The 22,500-nt window shown below is 41.8% G+C and overlaps 2 protein-coding genes across 6 annotated transcripts in view; one reads left to right on the forward strand and one right to left on the reverse strand.

The window, feature by feature from the left end:
* B3GNT4 (UDP-GlcNAc:betaGal beta-1,3-N-acetylglucosaminyltransferase 4) overlaps positions 1–22,500 on the reverse strand; it is a 1,341,192-nt gene that overhangs the window by 404,924 nt on the left and 913,768 nt on the right. The gene's annotated exons all lie outside the window — the stretch shown is intronic.
* Positions 1–22,500, forward strand: part of DIABLO (diablo IAP-binding mitochondrial protein) — a 239,251-nt gene that overhangs the window by 128,243 nt on the left and 88,508 nt on the right. For both annotated transcript variants that reach the window (XM_044068602.1, XM_044068601.1), the window contains exon 4: positions 883–993. In XM_044068602.1, coding sequence (XP_043924537.1) covers positions 883–993 — 111 coding nt within the window. The remainder of the gene's footprint in view (positions 1–882; positions 994–22,500) is intronic.

Raw genomic sequence — 22,500 nt, forward strand, 5'->3', positions numbered from 1 at the left:
GATCGAATTCGGATAGCATCGAAACTTCAAAACAGCGAATTTTTTCCCAGGGAAAGAATTTGCTGTTCTGAAAAACACATGCATAATACAATCACACCAAACACCTTCAAAACCTACACTAAACCTAACATACACCACTATCTATGCACTATCCTTAACCCAGCCCTAACCCTAAAGTCCGTCACTACCGCACACTTACCTGACCCGCGCCCTAACCCTAAAGTCAGTCACTACCACACACTTACCTGACCTGCACCCTAACGTCCATCAGTATTGCACACTTACCTGACCTGCTCCCTAACCCTAAAGTCCGTCACTATCGCACACTTACCTGACCCGTGCCCTAACCCTAAAGTCAGTCACTTTCGCACACTTACCTGACCCGTGCCCTAACCCTAAAGTCCGTCACTACCCGTCCATACACTTACCTTGACCCGGTCAGAAAATGCCAAAGCCGCAGAAACAGCCAACCAAATTCTTTCCTTGGGAAAGAATTCGGGTTTCCACGGCTTCGACATTCTCACCTTTCGAACTACCAAGTTCGGCTTTCCGGTATTCGGCATTCTTCACATTCGATTTTGCAATAGGAACCCAAAAGAATATAGCATGTGGTATATTTTAGGAATTTGGTCAGTACAGTGTATGTACTTTTGTCACTTGGGGGAAAGAAAAGTAAGGGAAATTGCCTGCAAGGACAAGATAAGCATCTAAAGCCTAACACAGACTTGTAACTGCTGTTTTGTTTATGTAGAACTTGAAATATTTCATATTAATTAATGATAGCATGTTTTCAGAATCGAGCCAAAGTATTTTCCTGTGTTGTTGTGTAGAATATGAGTAAACTTTGGCATTGTCATTGCCAGTATTTTCATCTTCTTTTAGGCAGTATATACATTAGCTTCTCTTCACCAGAGTTATACGAGTCTGATGGGAAAGGTAAATGCAAATGAAGAGGATGCCTTGTGGCAAGTCATCATTGGTGCTCGTGCAGAGGTACAGTATGAAATTATACTTACTAAAACACAGAATGTGTTCTTAGTTATGGTTTACATGATGAAAGTTTACAGCATGTAACTTAAATGTGTGTGGGACATTGGAAAAGCAGTAGGACTGACGACAGCAAGATACACAAACTGCTGGTCAGACACTGCCATTTTGGATTTAGTTTTTAAGCATTTAAAGCTGGCTTTTATCATCTGCGTAGCAGGTGGTGTTCATATTATATTAGGAAATTTCATTGTCATTGATATTGTGAAAGTTGCTTTCTGATGAATGTCCTTTACTGTGATTAAATAACACAGTCAAGTGCTATCTTCAGATAGGTTGCATCTCATGTTTTGTGGCTTATATTAACACGTTTTTTGTGTACAGTAAAATAACATGACATCTGGCCAGTATACCAAAGCCTTAGGTTGCTTTAAGTTATGCCATACATCACATATATGTCCCTCATGTAGAATAGGGCATAAAGGTGACGTCTGGATGTGCCATCCTCAGAATTCCGAACATCATCCCTTGATCGTCTGTCTGAGCACCTACATTCCGTTGCCGGTTGCAGATAAGTGCCCCATTGGGGATTCTATTTTACTTGCCTTTTTTGGTTGCTTATGGGGCTTCATTGTCATCCAAGAAGGGTAAATGACAGTGCGAGAGACAGATTCCACATAAAGACCTCCGCGAACAGTGTTTTTTGCTTTGCATCTTGCACAACCATACGTCCTGTTCCATCTGTCAGGCTTTTGTATCAAAAACTCTGCGCAGTAGGCTTTCTTCCTTGGCACTGTATGTGGAGAATCAGTGACTTAAACTTCTTGCTAAACATACTATGGAGGGAACTTCCCGCCCTGAGGGACAGCCATTAGGGAAGAAGGCGGCTAAGAAGCTTAGGCTGGAATTTTCCACTATCCAGCCTCCACTGGATGGTTCTCCTGAGGCGAGTGAATGCATAGAGGTTTGCTTGGCTTTGTTGTCAGATTCCTCTGCTGTTACTGGGTTGAAGGTTGGCAGGGATCTGGCTTTAAGCATGTCTGAAGCGGCTTTGCAGACATCCATTTTGGACATTCAGGAGGAACCATGGTTGATCATTTCCTAGGGGCCTAGGGGTGTTCCTCAGATTTTAGTCAGGGAATAAGTTCCTACTAGTATTATTGAATGCCATGCTGGGCAAGAGCCTTCTAAGTTTTATAAGGCAGACATCCCATTAAAGAAAAAAAACTAAACATGTTTCTACTGCCCTTAAGGATCCAAAGAGTGAGTGGCAGGCCTTCACTCAGGGTTTGTTTAATGCTTTGATGGCATTGAAACCTCTTCAGGATGTTTCTGTTCCAGCTCCCCCTTGGTCCTCTACTCCACTTAAAAGACCCAAGGAACAGGATTTCTCTGAGGAGGAGTTTGATTCTGATGTGGAATCCCTTGCTTACTCTTCTCAAATTCCTTCTTCTTTAGACTATGGGTGAGAGGAAGAGGAATCTACCAGTCCTGCTACTCCCTTTAAAGAGATTTCTTTTGGGGGCACAGTCTCCAGGATAATTTTTTTTTAAATGGGATTGTGCTCGGGTCTCTGAGATCCGTAAGAGGTGCTATGAGTTGCTGCAGATTGGAATCTCCTAAACGTTCTGCTATTCCTCCTGTTTTGACTGCTTTGCTGGATGCATTTTCCAATCCCTCTAAAGCTCCTGATTCAAGCCCCCCTGCTCCCAAGAAACCTGATAGTATTTTTGGGGTGCCTGAGGACTGTAATTTTTTGTACAAGTGTCCTGCTGCTGACTCCTCAGTGGTCTGTGTAGCGTCTGAAAAGCTCTCTCAGTTGCTTCATTTGCCCAAGTTACTGCCTTCTGATAAAGACCATGGAAAGGCTAGGTAAGAAGGTTTACACCTCAGCTACCTTGACTTTTAGGGCTATTATCTATCAGACCTATATGTCCAGGTATGTGTTGGCTCTCCTGTCTCAGCCTTGTCAGGTTATTTCTGATCTTCAAGACTGTGAGGGTAAAATTTTTGCTGTTTCCCTGTTAGGGACTTCCTCACAGGTGGTTTGTCATTCCATCAAAAGTAGTTATGATGCAGCAGATGCTTCTTTTAGGGCTGCTGATTTTAATCAGTAATGAGGAGGTATTCTTGGCTTCAGCTTCAACTGTTGCCTGATGATATCAAGTCTAAGTTACACTTGTTTAGGGAAGGTGCTGCTAATTTGTTTGTCCCTTCAGGATAAGGGGAAGAATTTACAAGAACTCAAATATGTGCTTGTCTCTCATTGTTCCTAAGTTTCAGAGAAACTACCCCCAATGAGCCAGCCTTTGTTCACAGGCAATGTCGCCCTCCTCCTAAGGGCAAAAAGAGTGGCAAGTGGACTCCTGCTTCTAAGGCTACTCAGGCTTCAGGGAATCAGAGGTCTTCTTTTCCAGATAAACAAGGTGCTGTCTCTCCATTTCTTCCCAGCCTTGTTCCTCTTTCTCTTCACCTCTCTCTCTCTGTTTTCCTGTTTGGCTCCAGATTACTCAGGATTCTTGGGTTCTGTCCATTATTCACCAAGGGTATTTCATGGTGCGGAAGTCACTTCCCTCTTTTATGGACATTCCTTAGCCTCCTCAGGAACATCTCCCCTTTTTCTCAGAGGTACTTCAGGACCTTCTGACGCAAGGTACTATTCAGAAGGTGCCTGTGTCCCAAAGGGAGAGGGGATTTTACTCCAGGCTGTTTCTAGTACCCAGAAAAGAGGATACTTGGAGACCAGTTCTATACCTCTCTCATCTAAACACTTTTCTGAAGGTGCCCACTTTTTGAATGTTGTCCCTTCAGACTCTTTCCTTCTTTTAATTCCTCAGGCTTATATGGTGTCTCTGGATCTCAAGGATGCTTATCTCCATATTCAGATCTATCCCATTTTCAGGAAGAGTTTTCTTTTCTCTGTTGCTTCTTGTCATTTTCAGTTCTCTGCTTTGCCCTTTGGCTTAGCCACAAGAGTATTCACTAAATGCCTTGCTCCGGTGATCCAAGTATTTCCTGACTTGGATGACCTCCTGTTTCAGGCATCCTCTCCAGAGATCCTGTTGCAAAATCTTCATTTTGCCATTTCCCTTCTTCAGAGCCTAGTGTTCACGATAAACTTCAAAAAGTCTTCTCTGACTCCAAAGGATCATGTTTTTTCTGGGTTGAAGGATTCACAGTGCCTATGCTGGCATCCCTGCCTTCTCCCAAGGCCTTAACCCCCATTTCCTTCTTTCAAACTCTTTTTCATCAGGCCTGCATTATAGCCAGGGAGTTTCTGAGAGTTCTGGGATTCGTAGCATCCACCATCCCTATGCTCCTTCTGGCCAAATTTCACATGAAAACGTTTCAGTGATTCCTGAAGTCAGTTTGGCTTCAACATGCACACCCTCTAGAATTTGTAGTCCCTCTTCTACCTTGTCTCAAGATGGACCTTCCCCGGGGTCGAGATTAGTTTGTGAAATGGGTTTCAGGTGAACAACTAATCATCAACCCCTAATCAGCAAAAACTGTGTCAGCAATTCGCTGAATTTACTAAGGGCAACAAAATAGTCGCCCAAAGCACAGTGGATCAACGTACAGTTAAATCAAACACACTTTGCCCCCCCCCCCCCAACTATATATACCAACTCTGATGTTGCATTACAGTGGAGAAAAGGGAAAAGTTCTGTACTTGTCCATTGTGCTTCGGGCAACTATTTCATTGCCCTTAGTGAATTCATCGAATCGCTGATTACGGGTCGAGTTGATGATTAGGTGTTTGCCGGAATGCCATTTCGGTGAAGTAATATAGACCTCTTCACTGGTAGATCCAGCAGTTGTCTGTAAATTCAGGACTCCTTTTTCATCCCCCTATTCCCTCTCAGGAGCTGTTCACAGATGCTTCAGACATGGGATGGGGGAGTAGCTTTTGGCTCCCTAAAGGTGCAGGGGGTCAGGTCTCCTCATCAACAGAAGGAGCACATCAGTGTCAAAGAGATGAGAGCTGTCCTGCTGACTCTTCAGGCTTTTCATCCTCTTTTCTCCACGAGACCTCTCAAGGTTTTTACAGACAATGCCACAGTGATGTGGTATATAAATAAACAGGGGAACAAGAGGTTATGTTTTTTGCTGGTTGGCACTCCTGGCATGGGATCTTGCATTCCAGTACCAGGTGACTTTTCAGGCAGTTTACATTCACTCAGGTTAAAACATTGTGGCAGACACTCTGAGCAGGGCCTTAACCGAATCCCATGAATGGATGCTTCACAGGTATGTGCTTCTGGACATTGTCCACCGGTGGGGTACTCCTGAAGCAGATCTATTTGCCTGCCCTCTGAACATCTTCCTCTGTTTTGTGCCAGAGTGCAAGGTTCTCTGGTGTAGAAGGTGGGCGCCCTCTCTTTTTCTTGGAAGGGGATGTTTCTTCTTAATGGTTTCTGTCCCCTTCCCCTCATCCCAAAAGTCCTATTCAAAATTCAATATGACGCTTTCAAAATCTTGTTTGTGACTCCCTTTTGGCTGGGAAAGCATTGGTTCCCTCCTCTTCTACATTTAGTCAAGGGCAATCTTCACAAGTTACCTCATAGGCTGGACCAACTCACACAAGACAAGGGATCTCTCATCCATCCCCACCTGTCCAAACTTCAACTGACATTGTGGGTGATAGCATTTTGATTCCACACAGACACCTTTTTTTTCTGAGGACATGCTTAGAGTTCTGCAGGAGGCCAGGAAACCCAATGCTAGGAAATCCTACTTATTTAAATGGAAGAGGTTTCCGTTTGGTATCTCTCTCGTAACCTAGATCCGCTTTCTGTGGATGTTCCTTTGGTTCTTTCTTCTTTGTGTGAATTGCTCAGTGCTGGGTTGGCTTATTCTTCTGTTAACGCCCAATTATCAGCTATCTCTGCTTGTCTGCCTTTATCTTCTCCTTTAGCTTCTAGATTTGAAGCTAAACAATTCCTTAATGGCATCCTTCATATTAGGCCCCCCAGCAAGCCTGTTCCTCCTCCATGGGATCTTAATTTTGTTTTGGTGAAATTGACTCAGGCTCTTTTTAAGCCTGCTGCATCAGATTCCTTGCAATATTGCTCTTGGAAGACTGTACTTTTGTTGGCCCTTACTTCTGCCAGATGGATGTTTTGAGATTCAGCAATTATGGCTTGTCCTCCTTTTTTGGTGTTTCTTAAGGACAGGGTGTCCTTGCATACTGATCCCTCTTTTATGCCCATGGTGGTGGTTAAATGAGTTGTCCCTTAATCAGTCTGTTCATTTGCCTATTTTTTTCTCTTCTCCACAATCTGCTAGTGAGAAGGTGCTGTAGGTCCCATATTATTTTCTTTATTCATTATACTGAAGGCTTGCCAGATTGCAACCTCATTCCAGATGCAGTTTACTTTTACGTAAAACAAACAAAAGTCCCACCACCCTAGAAGCTCAGCTTAAGCAGTCCTTTGATCTCTGTCAATGGTCCAAACAAAACAGGCCTCTGATTAATCAGAAAAAAAAAACAAAGTTATGCTTTTCTCCTCTTTTCACAAATATCTATATCTTCCAACTGTTAACTTCTGTGACAATTACAATACTATTTCATGTATTAGAGAGTACAGGTATTTTGGTTTTACTCTTGATCCATCCCTAACTTGTACACAACACACTGACAGTATCATTAATAAAGTTTACTCACAACTAAAACTCTGGTGTAGAGTCTGTCATCTACTTTCTCCTGTTGGCTGCAAAGCCCTGGTTAAAGAATGTCCTTCTCTCTAAACATGAACATGGACTCCTAATACTCTTTCCACTCTACCTGTAACACTCAAAGATTGCACATTACAGTAAACAAACTTGCCAGATATGCCTTATTTGCTGACTCGCAGGTATGCCACTACAACCTACTATAACCGAAAGAGCAATTTATCTGCTTAGCAGTCTACTATATACAATTCTAAAAGATGGTTATTGCCAATGTCTGAAAAGAAAGCTCCCATTTAGGATACCCAACCAAACTTAATCTTACTCAATCATGCCTCATTTAAAACACTCATTGCTGAAAAGAGCCTTCTCCAGAATGGCCCAGTTCTCTGGAATCAGCCATTAGCTGATATTGGATGTCAGGATATTCTGACTCTGCTCAAGAATATGCTTTCAGAACACCTCTTTAAGGAAGTGGAGTATAAGTGCTTCAGGAATAATGGATAATTAAAAAAGTTCAATAATTTTCTTACTGCAGTACTTACATCTAAGCTTTAATATGGTCCATCATTCCCACTGCTGTAGTAGCCTTTAGGCTATATGGGCTGTTTCCCCTGCTCAGAAAACAGGAACCATCCAGCTTCACAAAGCTGTAGACCCCCACCCCCCCACACACCTTCACTGTGACTCTGAATTGGCTAGTGATGAGGAGGAAACTCAGCAGTCAGAGTGATGATTTCATCAGTACTTTCTTGCTGCCTCGAGGAGAAGCATCTTAGGGGCTTCACAAGAGCAGCAAGTGGTTAAAGGCTTTGATTCTGCAGATAAATCACTTTTGGGATATCCTCCACAGAGAAATTGTGACCCTTTTAAGAAAATACGGTATAGTTTGATTTTCTGTCTAAAAATGGTATTTCTCCCTTTAAGAAATCTGGTATTTTTTTATCAGTATCTTAAGCTTCCTTTCAGGGACTGTTATTTTTAGCTCTTAGTGTTAATAAACTAATTGGGGACTATTTTTTATGAAAAATATGTACTGCTTGTGTAAACCTTTATTTTGTGGCCAAATGTTTTACTTTGGGTTGGGCATGGATGTGTTTTATCAGTGTTATGTTTCTTTTCACTTTGTGACAACCTACCTGACATTTTCTTTTCTTTTTTCTTTTTTGCCAATGTATCTAATACTTTAAAAGGAATGCAGACAGGGAATTGCTGGACTGCTTGTGCTTTTACATTGTGATTTGTGCTGCTTGTGGACACTCTGTGACTATTTACCTTCTGACTGACTTGCTCCAGCAACGCCTTCTGCTTTTGGCATCACTTCCTTGGTTACAGCATAGATACTCCGGTCCTAATGGTCCCACTCCCATTGTACCTAGAAAGAAAAAAGTACTTACTGGTGAGTCTTTGCCAGTGTTGCGGGCTCAGTGTGTGCCATAGCCAATAATGGGTGAACCTGTAGTGGCCATCAGTTGTTAATCAGACCATTTTCCAGCTTCCTCTGGTTTAGTCCACCTGGCCACCATGAACAGAGGGTCAACCACATCCTCTTTGGCTTTCTCAGTGTCTGATCCAGGTATAGGAGAACTGTCTTCTCTTGGGGCGGGAGACACTCTTAAGAGATTCTTCATGGGGTATCTAAAGCAAGAGATCATTAGAGTGGTCAGACATCTCTCCTTCGAATTTGTCTTCTTCCACAGGGACTTCTTTAAAGAACAAACAAAAGATTAAATATTGTTTATCACAAGAAGTTGCTATAGCTAAGAAAGATAATTTTCTTACCTTAGCAAGGCATGCATTATAGGCTATAAATGCTGGTCTCCAGAAGCTATTACAGGTGGCAGTCCCCTGTAAAGAAATGTCTGTGGAAACACAGCCTGATGATTCTAATGACAGAGGTTAGGACTGCTTATCCTACAAATTCACAAGCCCAACCCTGACTGTGAGGAAAATATTAATTCTTAACCCTGTAGTGGAGGAAAAATCATACCATAGCCAGGATGAATTAAGTATTTTTGTGGGAATTTATGGGAACAAATAGATGATCCACCTGAACTGAGGAGATATATGTTACTAATGGATATTCCTTATTCCTTACTACCCATCCCTCCTGTACTGTCAGCCCTGGAGATGTGTTGAATGCTATCTTTAGTCATCCTGACCCAGCCATCAGTACCTAAAAGGTAGATAAAATGTATAGAGTGCCTCAGACTAATACATTTATTGTCTCTCACCTTAGAACAGTTCAGCACCCATATCCACTGCTTCACCTGCTGGCAGTAGGTTGATCTTGAACACTTACCTTTTCCCTGGTAACAATGAAGGCAAGCTGTTGGACCACCTAGGTAAGAGAACACTTTCTTTTTTAACTTTAGATTTAAGAATTTTCACTTATCAGAAATACATGTGGAAGGTCATGCTTTGTTACTTGGACAGTCTGAAGGATTTTGCTACCACACTTTCTACAGAAGACATCTCCTTGTGCAGATACTGTGTCTGGTGCCACTGCCTCTGCTATAACATTGAAAGGATATGCCTGGGTATGTAACCAAAATTTTGCTGATGAGATAAAGTCTGAATCTTAGATTAGACAAGGAGGTATTGCTTAGCTCTTGTGCTACCCGGGTTCTCAAACAATTTGATGAAAGAGAGAAATCAATACAGGGAGTTTCTAAGATTTTTACTCGTCTCAAATATAAATCTTTTAGGCCTCCTCCTTTCCCTAGAAAGCCAAATAAGCAACACCAGTTATATTTTGGAAAGCAAGGAGCTAAAAAAGAGATGTCCAGAGGGAAATATCAATAAGAAACAGGGGTTCTTTCAGGAAAAAGGACAGACCAACAGCACAGAATGTGTATTCCAGCACCCCCCCAGACCGCATCTTCCCAAACCTGTTCCAGAAGCTGGTTCTCTCAGCACCGACCTTTTGGCAACAGATTGTCATAGACTGTTGGGTGTTAAAAGTAGTAAATGAGGTTTATAGATGGCATTGGATACGAAAACCTCCTTTCATGGGAATTCCTCCCTACCCTCTGAAACGAACAGAATATCTTTCTCAGGTACTTCTGTATTTATTCATCATAGGAGTTATAGAACCCGTGTCTATAAGTCAAACTAACAAAGGTTTCTATTCCATAATATCTCTGATACCAAAGAAAAAAAGCTTCTTGGAGGCCAGTACTAGATCTTTCATTTCTAAACCTGTATGTGAAAGTACCAAAATTCAAAATTTTGACCCTGCAGAACCTATTACCCCTCATTTCTCCAATGAGTTACATGGTAAGACTAGATGTAAAAGATGCATATTTTTCACATTCCAATAGCCACAGGCTTCAGGACTTTCAGAGGTTCTCTGTATCTGGGTCAGTTTTTTAGTTTTTTGCATTACCTTTTGGATTATCTACAGTTCCAAGGGTGTTTACGAAATGTCTACCCCAGTAATAGCTTATTGCAGACTGGATGGCATTCTCATATTTCCTTATTTAGACTATTTGCTTATCTTTGCAGTCTTTATCCACATGTCAGGAATCATTAACATGGCTAACATTTCTTCTGATCAATCTGAGCTTCCAGATAAATGCTACCAAATCTTTCTTGATTCCATCTTGCAGGATTGTATTTCTCATCTGCCTTCTTGATACTTATTTTTCAAAAAGCCCTTCTGACGCAAGAGAAGGTGGATTTTTATCTGGAAACTTCCCAAGCTTCTCCAATCAGACTCAGACTTCTGCAAGTGAATTTCTCAGGATCCTAGAGTTCATGGCTCTCAACAGGCTACACATGATACAATCTTTAAAAAAAAATCTAGACTTATCATTTACATCTTCAGGCGCATCAAATTCCAAATTTTAAACTTTACTTTTTCTGTCTGAGTCTGCCTGTGTGGTTGAAATAACTTTATTCAATACATTTTGGTTTACTTTTATTCTGTGCTCACTTCCGCAATTCATGTTAGAATTTGAAAAAAAACAGAAAAACACATCAAGTTTCAACCTGTGAATTTTAGCATTGTAAAATGTGTTTGATTGCATTGCTTATTGCTGCCTCTGCAAATTTGGAAATTTTAAATCTCTGAAGTATTTTATTGTACTCGCTGTTTTTTCCTCTGTACCTGGGTTGTGGCTGAAAAGGGTCTCTAGACCAGTCCTCCTACCCAGTTATCAAATAGTGAATTAAGGGAATTAAAATAAAATAAATAATTCCAAGTGCCAAAATTGCTGTTGCTGCAGCTCATCACCTTGACGCTACAATGGAGGCCTACTACCCATGCTTAACATTTTCCTAGTTAGGACCCCCACACACACACACACACATACACACTTCTGTGAAGGATTGCCTGGTGGACGTATACAGTTACGAGTTACGCAGCAAGGGCATCTATGTGAAACAGCTAGAGAGAGCCATGTATGTTGAGTAGGCAGTGCCATTATTCAGATCATCTTCCTTCCTTCCTTTAGTGGTTAGCAAGCCAAGTAGTCACCCAGTGCATGCCAGAACTACTGTTTCTTAAGGAGGCATTCAAGGTGATGCACTGCATAACACATCAAATTATTATCTCCAGCAGTGTTGCAGTGTTATTGTAGCAAGTCCTGTCTTGCATTTGGAATTTTTGTAACACAAGTGATGATGTACATACTTCTGTACATATTTTAGGATGTCCGACACATCTGTGCCCTTAGCAACTTAGCCCAGTATGGGCACCTCCAGGTTTCAAGTGCACAAAAGTTTGGCTTTCATCCCATAAATCCCCTCCCCACACACACACACACACACACACACACACACAAAACAAAGGAGAACAGCACTTCAGATATTCAGCTTTTGTCATTTTGTGCTGCATTGTCAGAAGCTAGGTTTATTCCTCAGTTCATGACATTAACAGCCCAGATGGACACTTTGCTTTTGTGTCAGTAGGCAGACTAGTCTGGCTGTTTTGCTATACGGACAGTGCTATTTAAATTCCTTTTCTAGTATTCATTTTAATTCTCAGCTGCTTGGTGAATATGTTGCCTTCATACTTCATCTAGTAAAATAAATAAAATCCATTCTGATTACACCAAGCCTGGGGTACAAGCCACATAAAATCATGACCAGTGGCCTGACAGTTGCACTTTGTAAATTTTTTTGTGTATTTTTTTCCTTGTTATCACTCTTCTTTATTGTAGTTATTACTTCTAGATGCACCGTCCCTCACTGCTCTTTTGTGTAGCTTGAAGTACAGGACTGCTGTGCTTGTTTATTCTTTAGTGTTAAGCAGTCAGTAATATGTGCTTGTTGTAGTTGTTTGCCTTCAAGTATGTTGTATTTATATAGTATTGATAGTATGGTGGAGATATTTATTTATTTATCCTTTATTGACCATGTTAGTCCTGCTGGGCTAGTGGCTTCTTTTTCTGGGGAGACTTGAGGTGGCATTTATACTACTGGGGGAATTTGGCCAGGGCATCTGGGAACTTCCATTACTCTTTTTGACAGGTGCCAAGGGATCTTTTAGATCCACCTGGGCACCAACTCAAGCAGATGGGTCTTCGGGTCTATATTATAAGTTCGAAGTCTGAAAACTTTGAATCTCATATGGTCGACTCCATATGAGCGACGTTTTCAAACATCGAACTTAAAATGTAAACAAAGTAAAAACAAAAAACCTACCTGAACGCTCTATGCAGAGGGGTAAGCCCCCCCCTGCACCCTCCACACCCCCCACGCTACTTAAATATACCAGCTTCGAGATCGCACTACATTGAAGTGAAGGGAAAAATTTTCTATGGTGATCTCCGTTGAAACGTTCGATGTTTGAAAACTTCACATATGATGTCGATCATATGAGATTCTAAGTTTTCAAACTTCGAACTTATAATATAAACCTGGGTCTTCAGTTTAACATTTCTGAAGGATGTCACACCCAGGAGTGCAGCATTGCCCCAGTGCTGCATTGTTGTGTCAGCAGTTTGAAAATTAATCAGATTACGTGGAGTGGGAATAGAACCCACAATCTTCTGATATTCCAACACCAAAGGCAAGTTTGCTAACTGTTGAGCCACTGACACTGGCTTGACTTTGGTTTAACTGTATTCTTAATCTCATATTGAGATTATTGACAAAGTTAAGCGAGAATGAGACAGTTACCTGCTCCATCTCCATTTTGCAAACAGAGTGATACCCTAACAGTACCCCAATATTTCACTCGTTTTTCATCATTTGGGCTTCTTTATGGTCACAGGGTGTGGAAGTCAACTGATTTAATCTGTGATGCATAGGAGGATGAATGTGATTAACACAAGGAGTCTGTTATGGAGAATGCCAGAAATTTCAGGACCAGACAATAAGTGGTCATTGGTGGGGTGGGTTTGGTATAATGGTTAAGATCTTTGCCTCATAAACACAAAGTGCAGGCTTTGATTCTGACCTTGGGTTATTGGCTAGGCTTAAAATGGCCCTTTAGGACAGTTCGCCTGGTATTCACCTATGAACTTATGGAAGTCGCACAGGTTAATATAGCATGAGCACTATAGCAACAGAAATCTTTGGTGTGACCAGACAGCTAGAGCCTGAGAATATGCAGTTGGACAAAATGTGGTGGTGGTGGTGGTGATTCTCTTTCAACACAGTGAGCTGCAGTCAGCATGGGAGTGTCATTTTAGTATTGTAAGAAAGCTAAGCAATATTAATCATTTGTAAAGATACCAGTCAGGAGGCAAAAACACAACTGTCTTTTTAACATAAAGAAACCCTGCCCATGTAGAGAGAGATGCTGGTACTTACTGTATCTGCAGAGGGTTAAGCCTGGCTCTGGCTGTGGCCCAGATGACCCTTAGTTCAATTAGCACTGCTGGCACTAAAAGGTGGCTGGCACAGGGAGTGTGGATTCAGTACTACTGTTAGCTTGCCCAATCATGGGGATGGGACTAGAGCAGGGTGCTTGCCCCTGCCATGCTTCCATGGTAGAACCACTGGTGGAGACCCCAATTGTGAGTGTGTGGTGTGTGCAGGGGAGAGGCAGAGCTTTGGTTGACTTGCACACAGTGGAGTGCAGAGTTATACTATGAGATTATTGCACCCTTTCTCCTTGGATACCATAGGCATACATGGTGTAAGAAAATGTGAGAAAGACATAAAAAAGCCCTGACTGATGGCCTCACTATCAACTGTCATCCTTTGGAAACGAGCAAACTAGAGCCACTTCTCACCTAGTTGACAACAAAAAGGCCAAGTAAATCACTGGGGGAACTAATGACTGGCAGGCATCAAGGACAGGTCAGAGGAGCTGTCTGAGGGGGAATTTGCAGTAGACTTCAGTAAGGTTTGTCTGACACTTAAATGGATGAGGTAGTGCTTCATTGCGGTCACTCCTTGCCCAGGTGTAGGAAGTTTGATCAGTTTTAAAGGATTTGTGGTTATGTTCACTGATAATCCAAGGTGTACCCAACTGATTGAAGCAAAATACAGGCTTACCTTAGCAAGTCAAGTAAACCATGCAAGGGAAATTATAGCAGATTATTTGGATGGGGGTGCTCCAGGATCCAGCAGTACCTGGCTGGGTCCTCTGCATTGCTGGTGTAAAAAATAAAATAAAATAAACTCATAGTCCTGTGTTGAGTGTAGGAAACTGAGGCAACATTGTCAAATGCTTATCCCTTTCCTAGAACAGAAGAAGCCTTTAAGCAGCTGGGTGGGACTAAGTATTTGACTAAAATTGAAGTAAGGGATACTGGCATATACCTTAGACACCTGAAGTAAGGGAGAGGGGAGCTTTTTTTGTAATTATCCCTTTTGAATTGTTCAGATTTGCCAGACTGCCCTTAGGGATGAAAACTGTCCCAGCAGCTTTCAAGAGGCTGATACAGTAGATATAAAAATTGTCCACACCCCTGTTAAAATGCCAGGTTTTTGTGATGTAAAAAAATGAGACGGCAATAAATCGTTTCAAAACTTTTACCACCTTTAATGTGACCTATAACCTGTACAATTCAATTGAAAAACAAACAAATGTGTTAGGGGAAAAATATAAAAAGTAAAAAATGTACAATAAGCTGGTTGCATAAGTGTGCATACCCTTAAACTAATACTTTGTTGAAGCACCTTTTGATTTAATTACAGCATTCAGTCTTCTTGGGTAGGAGTCTATCAGCATGGCACATCATGACTTGGCAATATTTGCCTACTCTTCCTTGCAAAAGCGTTGCAAATCTGTCAGATTGCGAGGGCATCTGTTGTGCACAGCCCTCTTCAGGTCACCCCACAGATTTTCTGTTGGATTTAGGTCTGGGCTCTGGCTAGGCCATTCCAAAAATTTTCTTCTGGTGAAGCCATTCTTTTTTTGCTTTGGATGTATGCTTGGGGTCATTGTCGTGTTGAAAGGTGAAATTCCTCCTAATCTTCAACTTTTTAGCAGATGACTGAAGGTTTTGGGCCAAAAGTGACTGGTATTTGGAACTGTTCATAATTCCCTCCACCTTGACTAAAGCCCCAGTTCCAGGTGAAGAAAAGCAACCCCAAAGCATGATACTGCCTCCACCATGCTTCACCGTGGGGATGGTGTTCTGCTGGTGATGCAAAGTGTTGTTTTTGTGCCAAATGCACCTTTTGGAATTGTAGCCAAAAAGTTCAACCTTGGTCTCATCAGGTCATAACACATTTTCTCACATGCTTTTGGGAGGCTTTATGTATTGTTTTGCAAATTTTAGCTGGATGTGGGTGTTTTTATGTGTAAGAAAAGGTTCCGTCTTGCAACCCTACCCCATAGTCCAGACATATGGAGAATACGGGAGATTGTTGTCACCTGTAGTGCACAACCAGTACCTATCAGAAATTCCTGCAGCTCTCTCACTGTTGCTGTAGGTCTCTTGGCGACCTCCCTGACCAGTTTTCGTCTTGTCTTTTCATCAGTTTTGGAGGGATATCCATTTTTTTGCAACGTCACTGTTGTCCCGTATTTTCTCCATTTTTTGATGGCTGTCTTCACTGTGTTCCATGGTATAGCCACTGCTGTGAAAATGTTTTTGTACCCTTCTCCTGACTGATACCGTTCAACAATGAGATCCCTTTGATGCTTTGTAAGCTCTCTGCGAACCATGGCTTTTGCTGTAGGAGGCAACTGAGTAAATGTCAGGAAAATCCAACTAGAACAGCTGAACTTTATTTGGGGTTAATCAGAGTATCTTTAATTGATGGCAGGTGTGTACTCAAGAAGACTGAATGCTGTAATTAAATTAAAATATGCTTCAACAAAGTATTAGTTTAAGGGTGTGCACACTTATGCAACCAGCTTATTGTACGTTTTTTATATTTTTTTCCCCCTAACAGATTTGTTTGTTTTTCAATTGAATTGTACAGGTTATCGGTCCCATTAAATGTGGGAAAAGTTTTGAAATGATTTACTGTGGTCTCATCTTTTTATATCACAAAAACCTGGCATTTTAAGAGGGGTGTGTACACTGTTTATATCCACTGTAGCTCATGTACTGCCAGGAAATGGAGACTGAACTATTGCTTGTATAGATGAAATATCTGTTTAAACTCAGTCTTGGTAGGAACATTTTCAGCATGTTAATGAGATGCTGAGCAAATGTAAAAGTTCAGGAATAACTATCAAGGCAAAGAAATATTAGATGGAATTACAAGAGCTTTCTCTTCTTAGTAACTGGGAAAGTGATGGCAAAATTTGAGCAGAGCGGGCTAAAGTGGAGGTTATTCTGGAATGGTCTGCCTAGTGCCAAAAAGCATGTGAGAACATTCATTGGAGACAGTGAAGAACTATAGGAAGTTTGTCCCTCATTATAGGAGCAGTAGCCACCCATCTTACAAACTGTACCCAAAAGAGTAATCCCTGGAATGGTTATATGCGCACTGTTTGAAATCAGGCATTCTAAAATCTCATCGAGGCCCTTGTGAACCCCCATTATTAGCCGGCCTGTATGACAGTGAGTTTATTGTGCAGATGGAGGCTTTAAACCACAGTCTAGAAGGGGGCTGTACTTAGCCAGGCCTCTTCAAAGGAAGAGAAGCATTGGCTATTGCATCTTAGTTGTAGACTTCATCCAGGGAGGAATCATATGTAGCTGTGGAAAAGGAATGCGTGGGGTGTCCTGAAGCTTCAACTCTAAGTGGTTAAAGATCATGATTACTTAAAGTGGAGACAGACGACTTGGAGCAAAACAGTAGCCTTTTCGGATGGACTTTGTGATTGTAGTCCAACAGCAAGACAGTCTGACAGAAGCGTGATGCCAATAATGCTGATGGAAATGGTGTGTCAAGACAGGAAGACTGGGTTGCTTTACTAGCAAGATGCTAGTTTCTTATTCTTACCTATGTTTCTTGGGAGATGTCTCAAGAAAGCTCACGAGGTATAGAAAGGTGGGAGTGTGAAAAAGTGTACAAAATATGCAGTATTTTTTCATAAAAGTAACATGATGTGAAATATGACCAACTATGCAAAGCAAGTATTGTTTTATTTTCCTTACAAATGCAGCAGAGCTTTGAAAATGTAATCTGTTTCTTACACAGCTCACTCTGTTGGAAAGGAATAAGAGCACATGTGCATAGACGCTCGCACACACACACACACACTAGTTGAGCTTTGGATTGCTTAGAATGCTGCTTCTGCCAAAAGCCATTGTCTTATTTGAGGTTAGAACTTTCTGGTTACATTAGTAACGTGCTTTGGAGTAGTTACTCCCCGGTGGGGATAAGAGTCTGACACCAGCAGTCTGTTATACATGTAAGGGTCACTTCTTACCACATAGCACCACCCACACAGTGTCTGGTGACTCTTGCAGCTTAGAAAACCACCTAAGAATAGGCCTGGGCCCAACCCAGACCACCTCATTGCATTTCATGCTGCATATCCTCTGCTGACATTGATGTATGTTAGGCTTCTAGCTGAATGGAGCTGTTCATCAGGTAAACTACCTACTTCAACCTAGGATGGGTGAACCAGTGTATACCCCACACTTCTCTCCTTCTTGACAGAATCCTTCCAGCATGTGGGCAGCTAGTGAAACCTGGACAATTTAGGTCATAGTCAGCCTTGATCACATGCCATGGTTAAAGTAACTTTCTCTGAAAGTCATGTCGTCAGTTATTACAGTCAGTCTGTGTTTTCCTCTTGTAGGGTTTGGTGGACTTCTAATAAGCTTAAAGGCAGTGAAAGAAGTTTTAATTGGACTGTATGTGAGAGGAGATACAGATTGCTTTCTAGTGTGTGTGAGCCCATGTCCATAAAATTTATGTCTGTAAATATGTAAATTATGTCTGTATCCCTCATGGAATAGGAGACTATCAATAGTGCTTGGAATGACTATGTTAAGATTTTGCTCTGTGACATAAGTGACATTGACCCAGCCAACTTGGATTTGATTAGCAGCCCAAGTACTGGAGGGCCAGGTGGGTGACAGGTCAGTGAATAGCCAAAGCCTGCTTGCCCCTCCCGGAGGGCTGAAGGCATAACTCCTGTGAAGGTACGTCTGTGGAGACTGGAGACCTGCTTATTATTTATTTCTTTGCTTATTTGTATTTTTTTTCTTACATTCCTCCTCTTGACTGTTGTACTCCCCTTTCCTACTCTTTTGACCTGTTTTACCCCTGGCAAGAGTTAACAGTACAGGGAGCAGTGCCTTCATCCATGAGAAGGATCAGGGTTTCCTTGTTAAGCCCTGCCTCCCTACATGTGCTTATTAGTATCCAAAAGGATTGCCGTATGTTGGGCCTGTGTGATGCACTCCACTCATTTGCATGAAATGAACATTTGCCAGTTTCCCTTGTAGCCAAGCACTTCCATGTGGTTACCAGTCTTTCTGCTGCATTCAGTGTGCTGAACTGTTGTCCCTACCATCCCCCAACAAGAGGTGACAGGCTAAGCCTAGTCCTTCTCCCTCATGCCAGTGCCAGAAGACTCCCACTCTGAAAATCAAACTCAAGTAGCCTGGGTCGGAGCCAGGGCTTTATCCCTCTATGTTAGCAGAGGAGCTGGCTCCTCCATGCGGTTATTATTTGGTGAGGTTTTCTGAGGGGTGCAATTAGTGACAGTCTCTCTAAGCAGTTGTTGCATGCCTACTACAGGAGTGCTTACATGCTATACAGGGGGATTGGTCAAGGTGCATAACAAAATAATTTAGCGGTTGTGCAGATGAGAGCCGTGTCACAACTGAAATGAATGATCAGAGTCACAGTCAGATAGCTAGTAGGTTTGAGATGTTAAACAGAAGTGAAAAGAAAATGCTAATAGAAGTTCACAATATGGAGAATGGACAAGTTTGGAAGAGAGTAGGGTTGAGTCTTCTTTCCAGGGCTTATAAGTTGAATGATGTTTTCCAGAAGGTCTCAGTTTGTTGGTTTAGATAAGTCCTTTACTATATAAAAAAGTGCTAATTGCACCTAATTTCTTAACTTTATTATGGTGGGAATTTTTCAAAGTGGTTCCTCTTTGATTTATTTGAGATTTTATTGTGCTGAGAGCCATTGATTGACTTTACCCCGACCCTTTTATGTCACACTGGGACTGTGCTGTTAAGTGTGCTTTGAAATGAGGTACAGAAACATTAACTACATTATCATCATAATCAGAAAGTGATTGTGGACCAGATGCACTACTTAAGAGTATAGTTTCACAGTCGACATATTTTGTTTGTATCTCTGTTACCCTGAATATAGTACTGATTTTTTTTTTTTATTTTTAAATGGTCCCAGACAGTGAAAAAATGGTGGTGGTCATGGATGCAGTCTAATCCCAACACATATTATACATTATTTTTTTTTAGCTATAATCTTATAAGCAATGTATATTGTTATAATGTTTGCAACTACAATTATGTCAATATGGTTAAGTAGACAGGAGTATAAGGAGATGAGGTGCATGGCAAAGAGAGAGGTGGCGAAGACTAAGGATAAGGCATATGAAGAGTTGTATGAAAGGTTGGACACTAAGGAGGGAGAAAAGGACCTGTACCGATTGGCTAGACAGAGGGACTGTGCTAGGAAAGATGTGCAGCAGGTAAAGGTGATAAAGGATAATGAGGGAAACATACTCACAAGCGAGGAGAGTGTGTTGAGGAGATGGAAAGAATACTTTGAGGGGTTGATGAATGAAGAGAATGAGAGGGAGAGAAGGATGGATGATGTGGGGATAAGGAATCATGAAGTACAATGTATTGGCAAGGAGGAAGTAAGTATCACTATGAAGAGGATGAAGAATGGAAAGAATGTTGGTCCAGATGACATGCCTCTGGAAGCATGGAGGTGTTTAGGTGAAATGGCAGTGGAGTTTTTAACCAGATTGTTGAATGAAATCTTGGAAAGTGAGAGGATGCCTGAGGAATGGAGAAAGTGTTTTGGTACCGATTTTTAAGAATAAGGGTGATGTGCAGAGCTGTAGTAACTACAGAGGGATTAAATTGATCAGTCACAGCATGAAGTTATGGGAAAGAGTAGTGGAAGCTAGGTTAAGAAGGGATGTGATGATTAGTGATCAGCAGTATGGTTTCATGCCGGGAAAGAGCACTACAGATGCAATGTTTGCTCTGAGAGTGTTGATGGAGAAGTACCGAGAAGGTCAGAAGGAGTTGCATTGTGTTTTTGTAGACTTAGGGAAAGAATATGACAGGGTGCCTAGAGAGGAGTTGTGGTACTGTATGGGGAAGTCGGGAGTGTCAGAGAAGTCTGTAAGAGTGGTACAGGATATGTACGAGGGTAGTGTGACAGTGGTGAGGTCTGCGGTGGGAGTGACGGATGCGTTTAAGGTGGAGGTGGGGTTACATCAAGGATCAGCTCTGAGCCCTTTCTTATTTACAATGATGATGGACCGGTTGACAGACGAGATCAGACAGGAGTCCCCATGGACTATTATGTTTGCAGATGATATTGTGATCTGTAGTGAGAGTAAAGAACGGGTGGAGGAGACCCTGGAGAGATGGAGATATGCTCTAGAGAGAAGAGGAATGAAGGTCAGCAGGACTAAAACAGAGTATATGTGTGTGAATGAGAGGAAGGATAGAGGAATGGTGAGGATGCAAGGAGTGGAGGTGGCGAAGGTGGATGAATTTAAATACTTGAGATCAATAGTTTAGAGTAACGGTGAGTGTGGAAGAGAGGTGAAGAAAGAGAGTACAGGCAGGATGGAGTGGGTGGAGAAGAGTGTCAGGAGTGATTTGTGACAGACGAGTACCAGTAAGAGTGAAAGGGAAGGTCTACAAGAGGGTAGTGAGACCAGCTATGTTGTATGGGTTGGAGACAGTGGCATTGACAAAGAGGCAGGAGTTAGAGCTGGATGTGGCAGAGTTAAAGATGTTAATATTTGCACTAGGTGTGACGAGGGTGGACAGGATTAGGAATAAGTATATTAGAGGGTCAGCCCAGGTTGGAAGGTTTGGAGACAAAGCCAGAGAGTCAAGATTACGTTGGTTTGGACATGTGCTGAGGAGGGATGCTGAGTATATTGGAAAAAAGATGCTAAGGATGAAGCTACCAGTAACAGGAAAAGAGGAAGGCCTAACATAAGGTTTATGGATGTGGTGAGAGAGGACATGCAGGTGGTTGATGTGACAGTGCAAGATGCAGAGGACAGGAAGAAATGGAAACAGATGATCTGCTGTGGCGAGCCCCAACGGGAACAGCCGAAAGAAGATGATAATGGTTTGTGATGTATAATGTTTGTAACTAAAATTATGTTAGCATGCTTTGTTTTCATTTATATAAATGTAGATTGCCTATGTCATACATGAGAATTTAATAAAGATGTTTCTTGTGTAAAAACAAAAAAAGTTCTACATTATCACAACTGGATTAGAAGATAGTCAAAGTTAGATTTTACCATGTGTCTTTGTCATTTTTGGTTGTTGTTTGCTTATGAGTGAAAGCAAAGAGTCTGAGAAACAATATCATCAGAATTTTCTACACTTTGGTGGTGATTATTTAGGATAAGATGTTTTTCAGCTGAGGTATAGGGATCTTCTGGGGATGATGTATATATATGCATGTATGGGTGTATATCTCCACCCAGGCTGTTCCGCCACTCCTACACCATCAGCTGACCTTGGTAAATCCCCTGTAAAAATTGCAAACCGCTTCAACTCCTTCTTTACTGAAACTATCCAGTCTCTAGCTACCCATCTCACTTCATCAGACACAAACACCAGCTGTGGCAGATCTAGCCCTGATCCGCCCAGCACCCAACCCACCTTTACCTTTCAAACTGTACCTACCAACCTGATCTGGACCTTACTCAAAAAGCTAAAACCTACTACACTAGCTGCTAACCACCTCCCAGCTGAATATCTTCAAAAAGCAGCTGATGCCATAGCACTTCCCATTTTTATTCTGATCAACAGATCCATCTCAGAAGGATCCATCCCAGCAATATGGAAAATATGTTATACCTCTCCATAAAGGAGGAAGCTCCACAGACTTATCTAACTTTAGACCTATAGCCATTCTTTCACCACTAGCTAAAATCAAGGAAAGATGCATACACGAAGAAATCATGCACTTTCTTATTAAAAACAGAAAGCTCGCCGACTCTCAGCATGGCTTTAGGCCATTCCACAGTACCACCACGGCTCTTCTGTCTTTCTCTAATGTCATTAGTCTTCATCATAACAACAACAAACTATCTTCAGCACTCTTCCTAGATCTCTCAAAAGCTTTCGATATGGTCAATCATCAGCTACTGCTCAGTACCCTACAAACCATCAGTTTGGACCAACACACAATGGTTTCACTCCTACCTAAACAGTAGACAGCAGGCTGTCTTATGGCAGAGCAAGTTGTCATCCCAGCTTCCTCTAACCCTAGGTGTCCCACAAGGGTCCATACTAGGTCTCCTTTTCTCTCTCTTTATCAATGATCTGC

This window comes from Protopterus annectens, chromosome 4.part0 (assembly GCF_019279795.1).
Source record: "Protopterus annectens isolate FY-2018-M chromosome 4.part0, PAN1.0, whole genome shotgun sequence".
NCBI classification, from domain to species: domain Eukaryota; kingdom Metazoa; phylum Chordata; order Ceratodontiformes; family Protopteridae; genus Protopterus; species Protopterus annectens.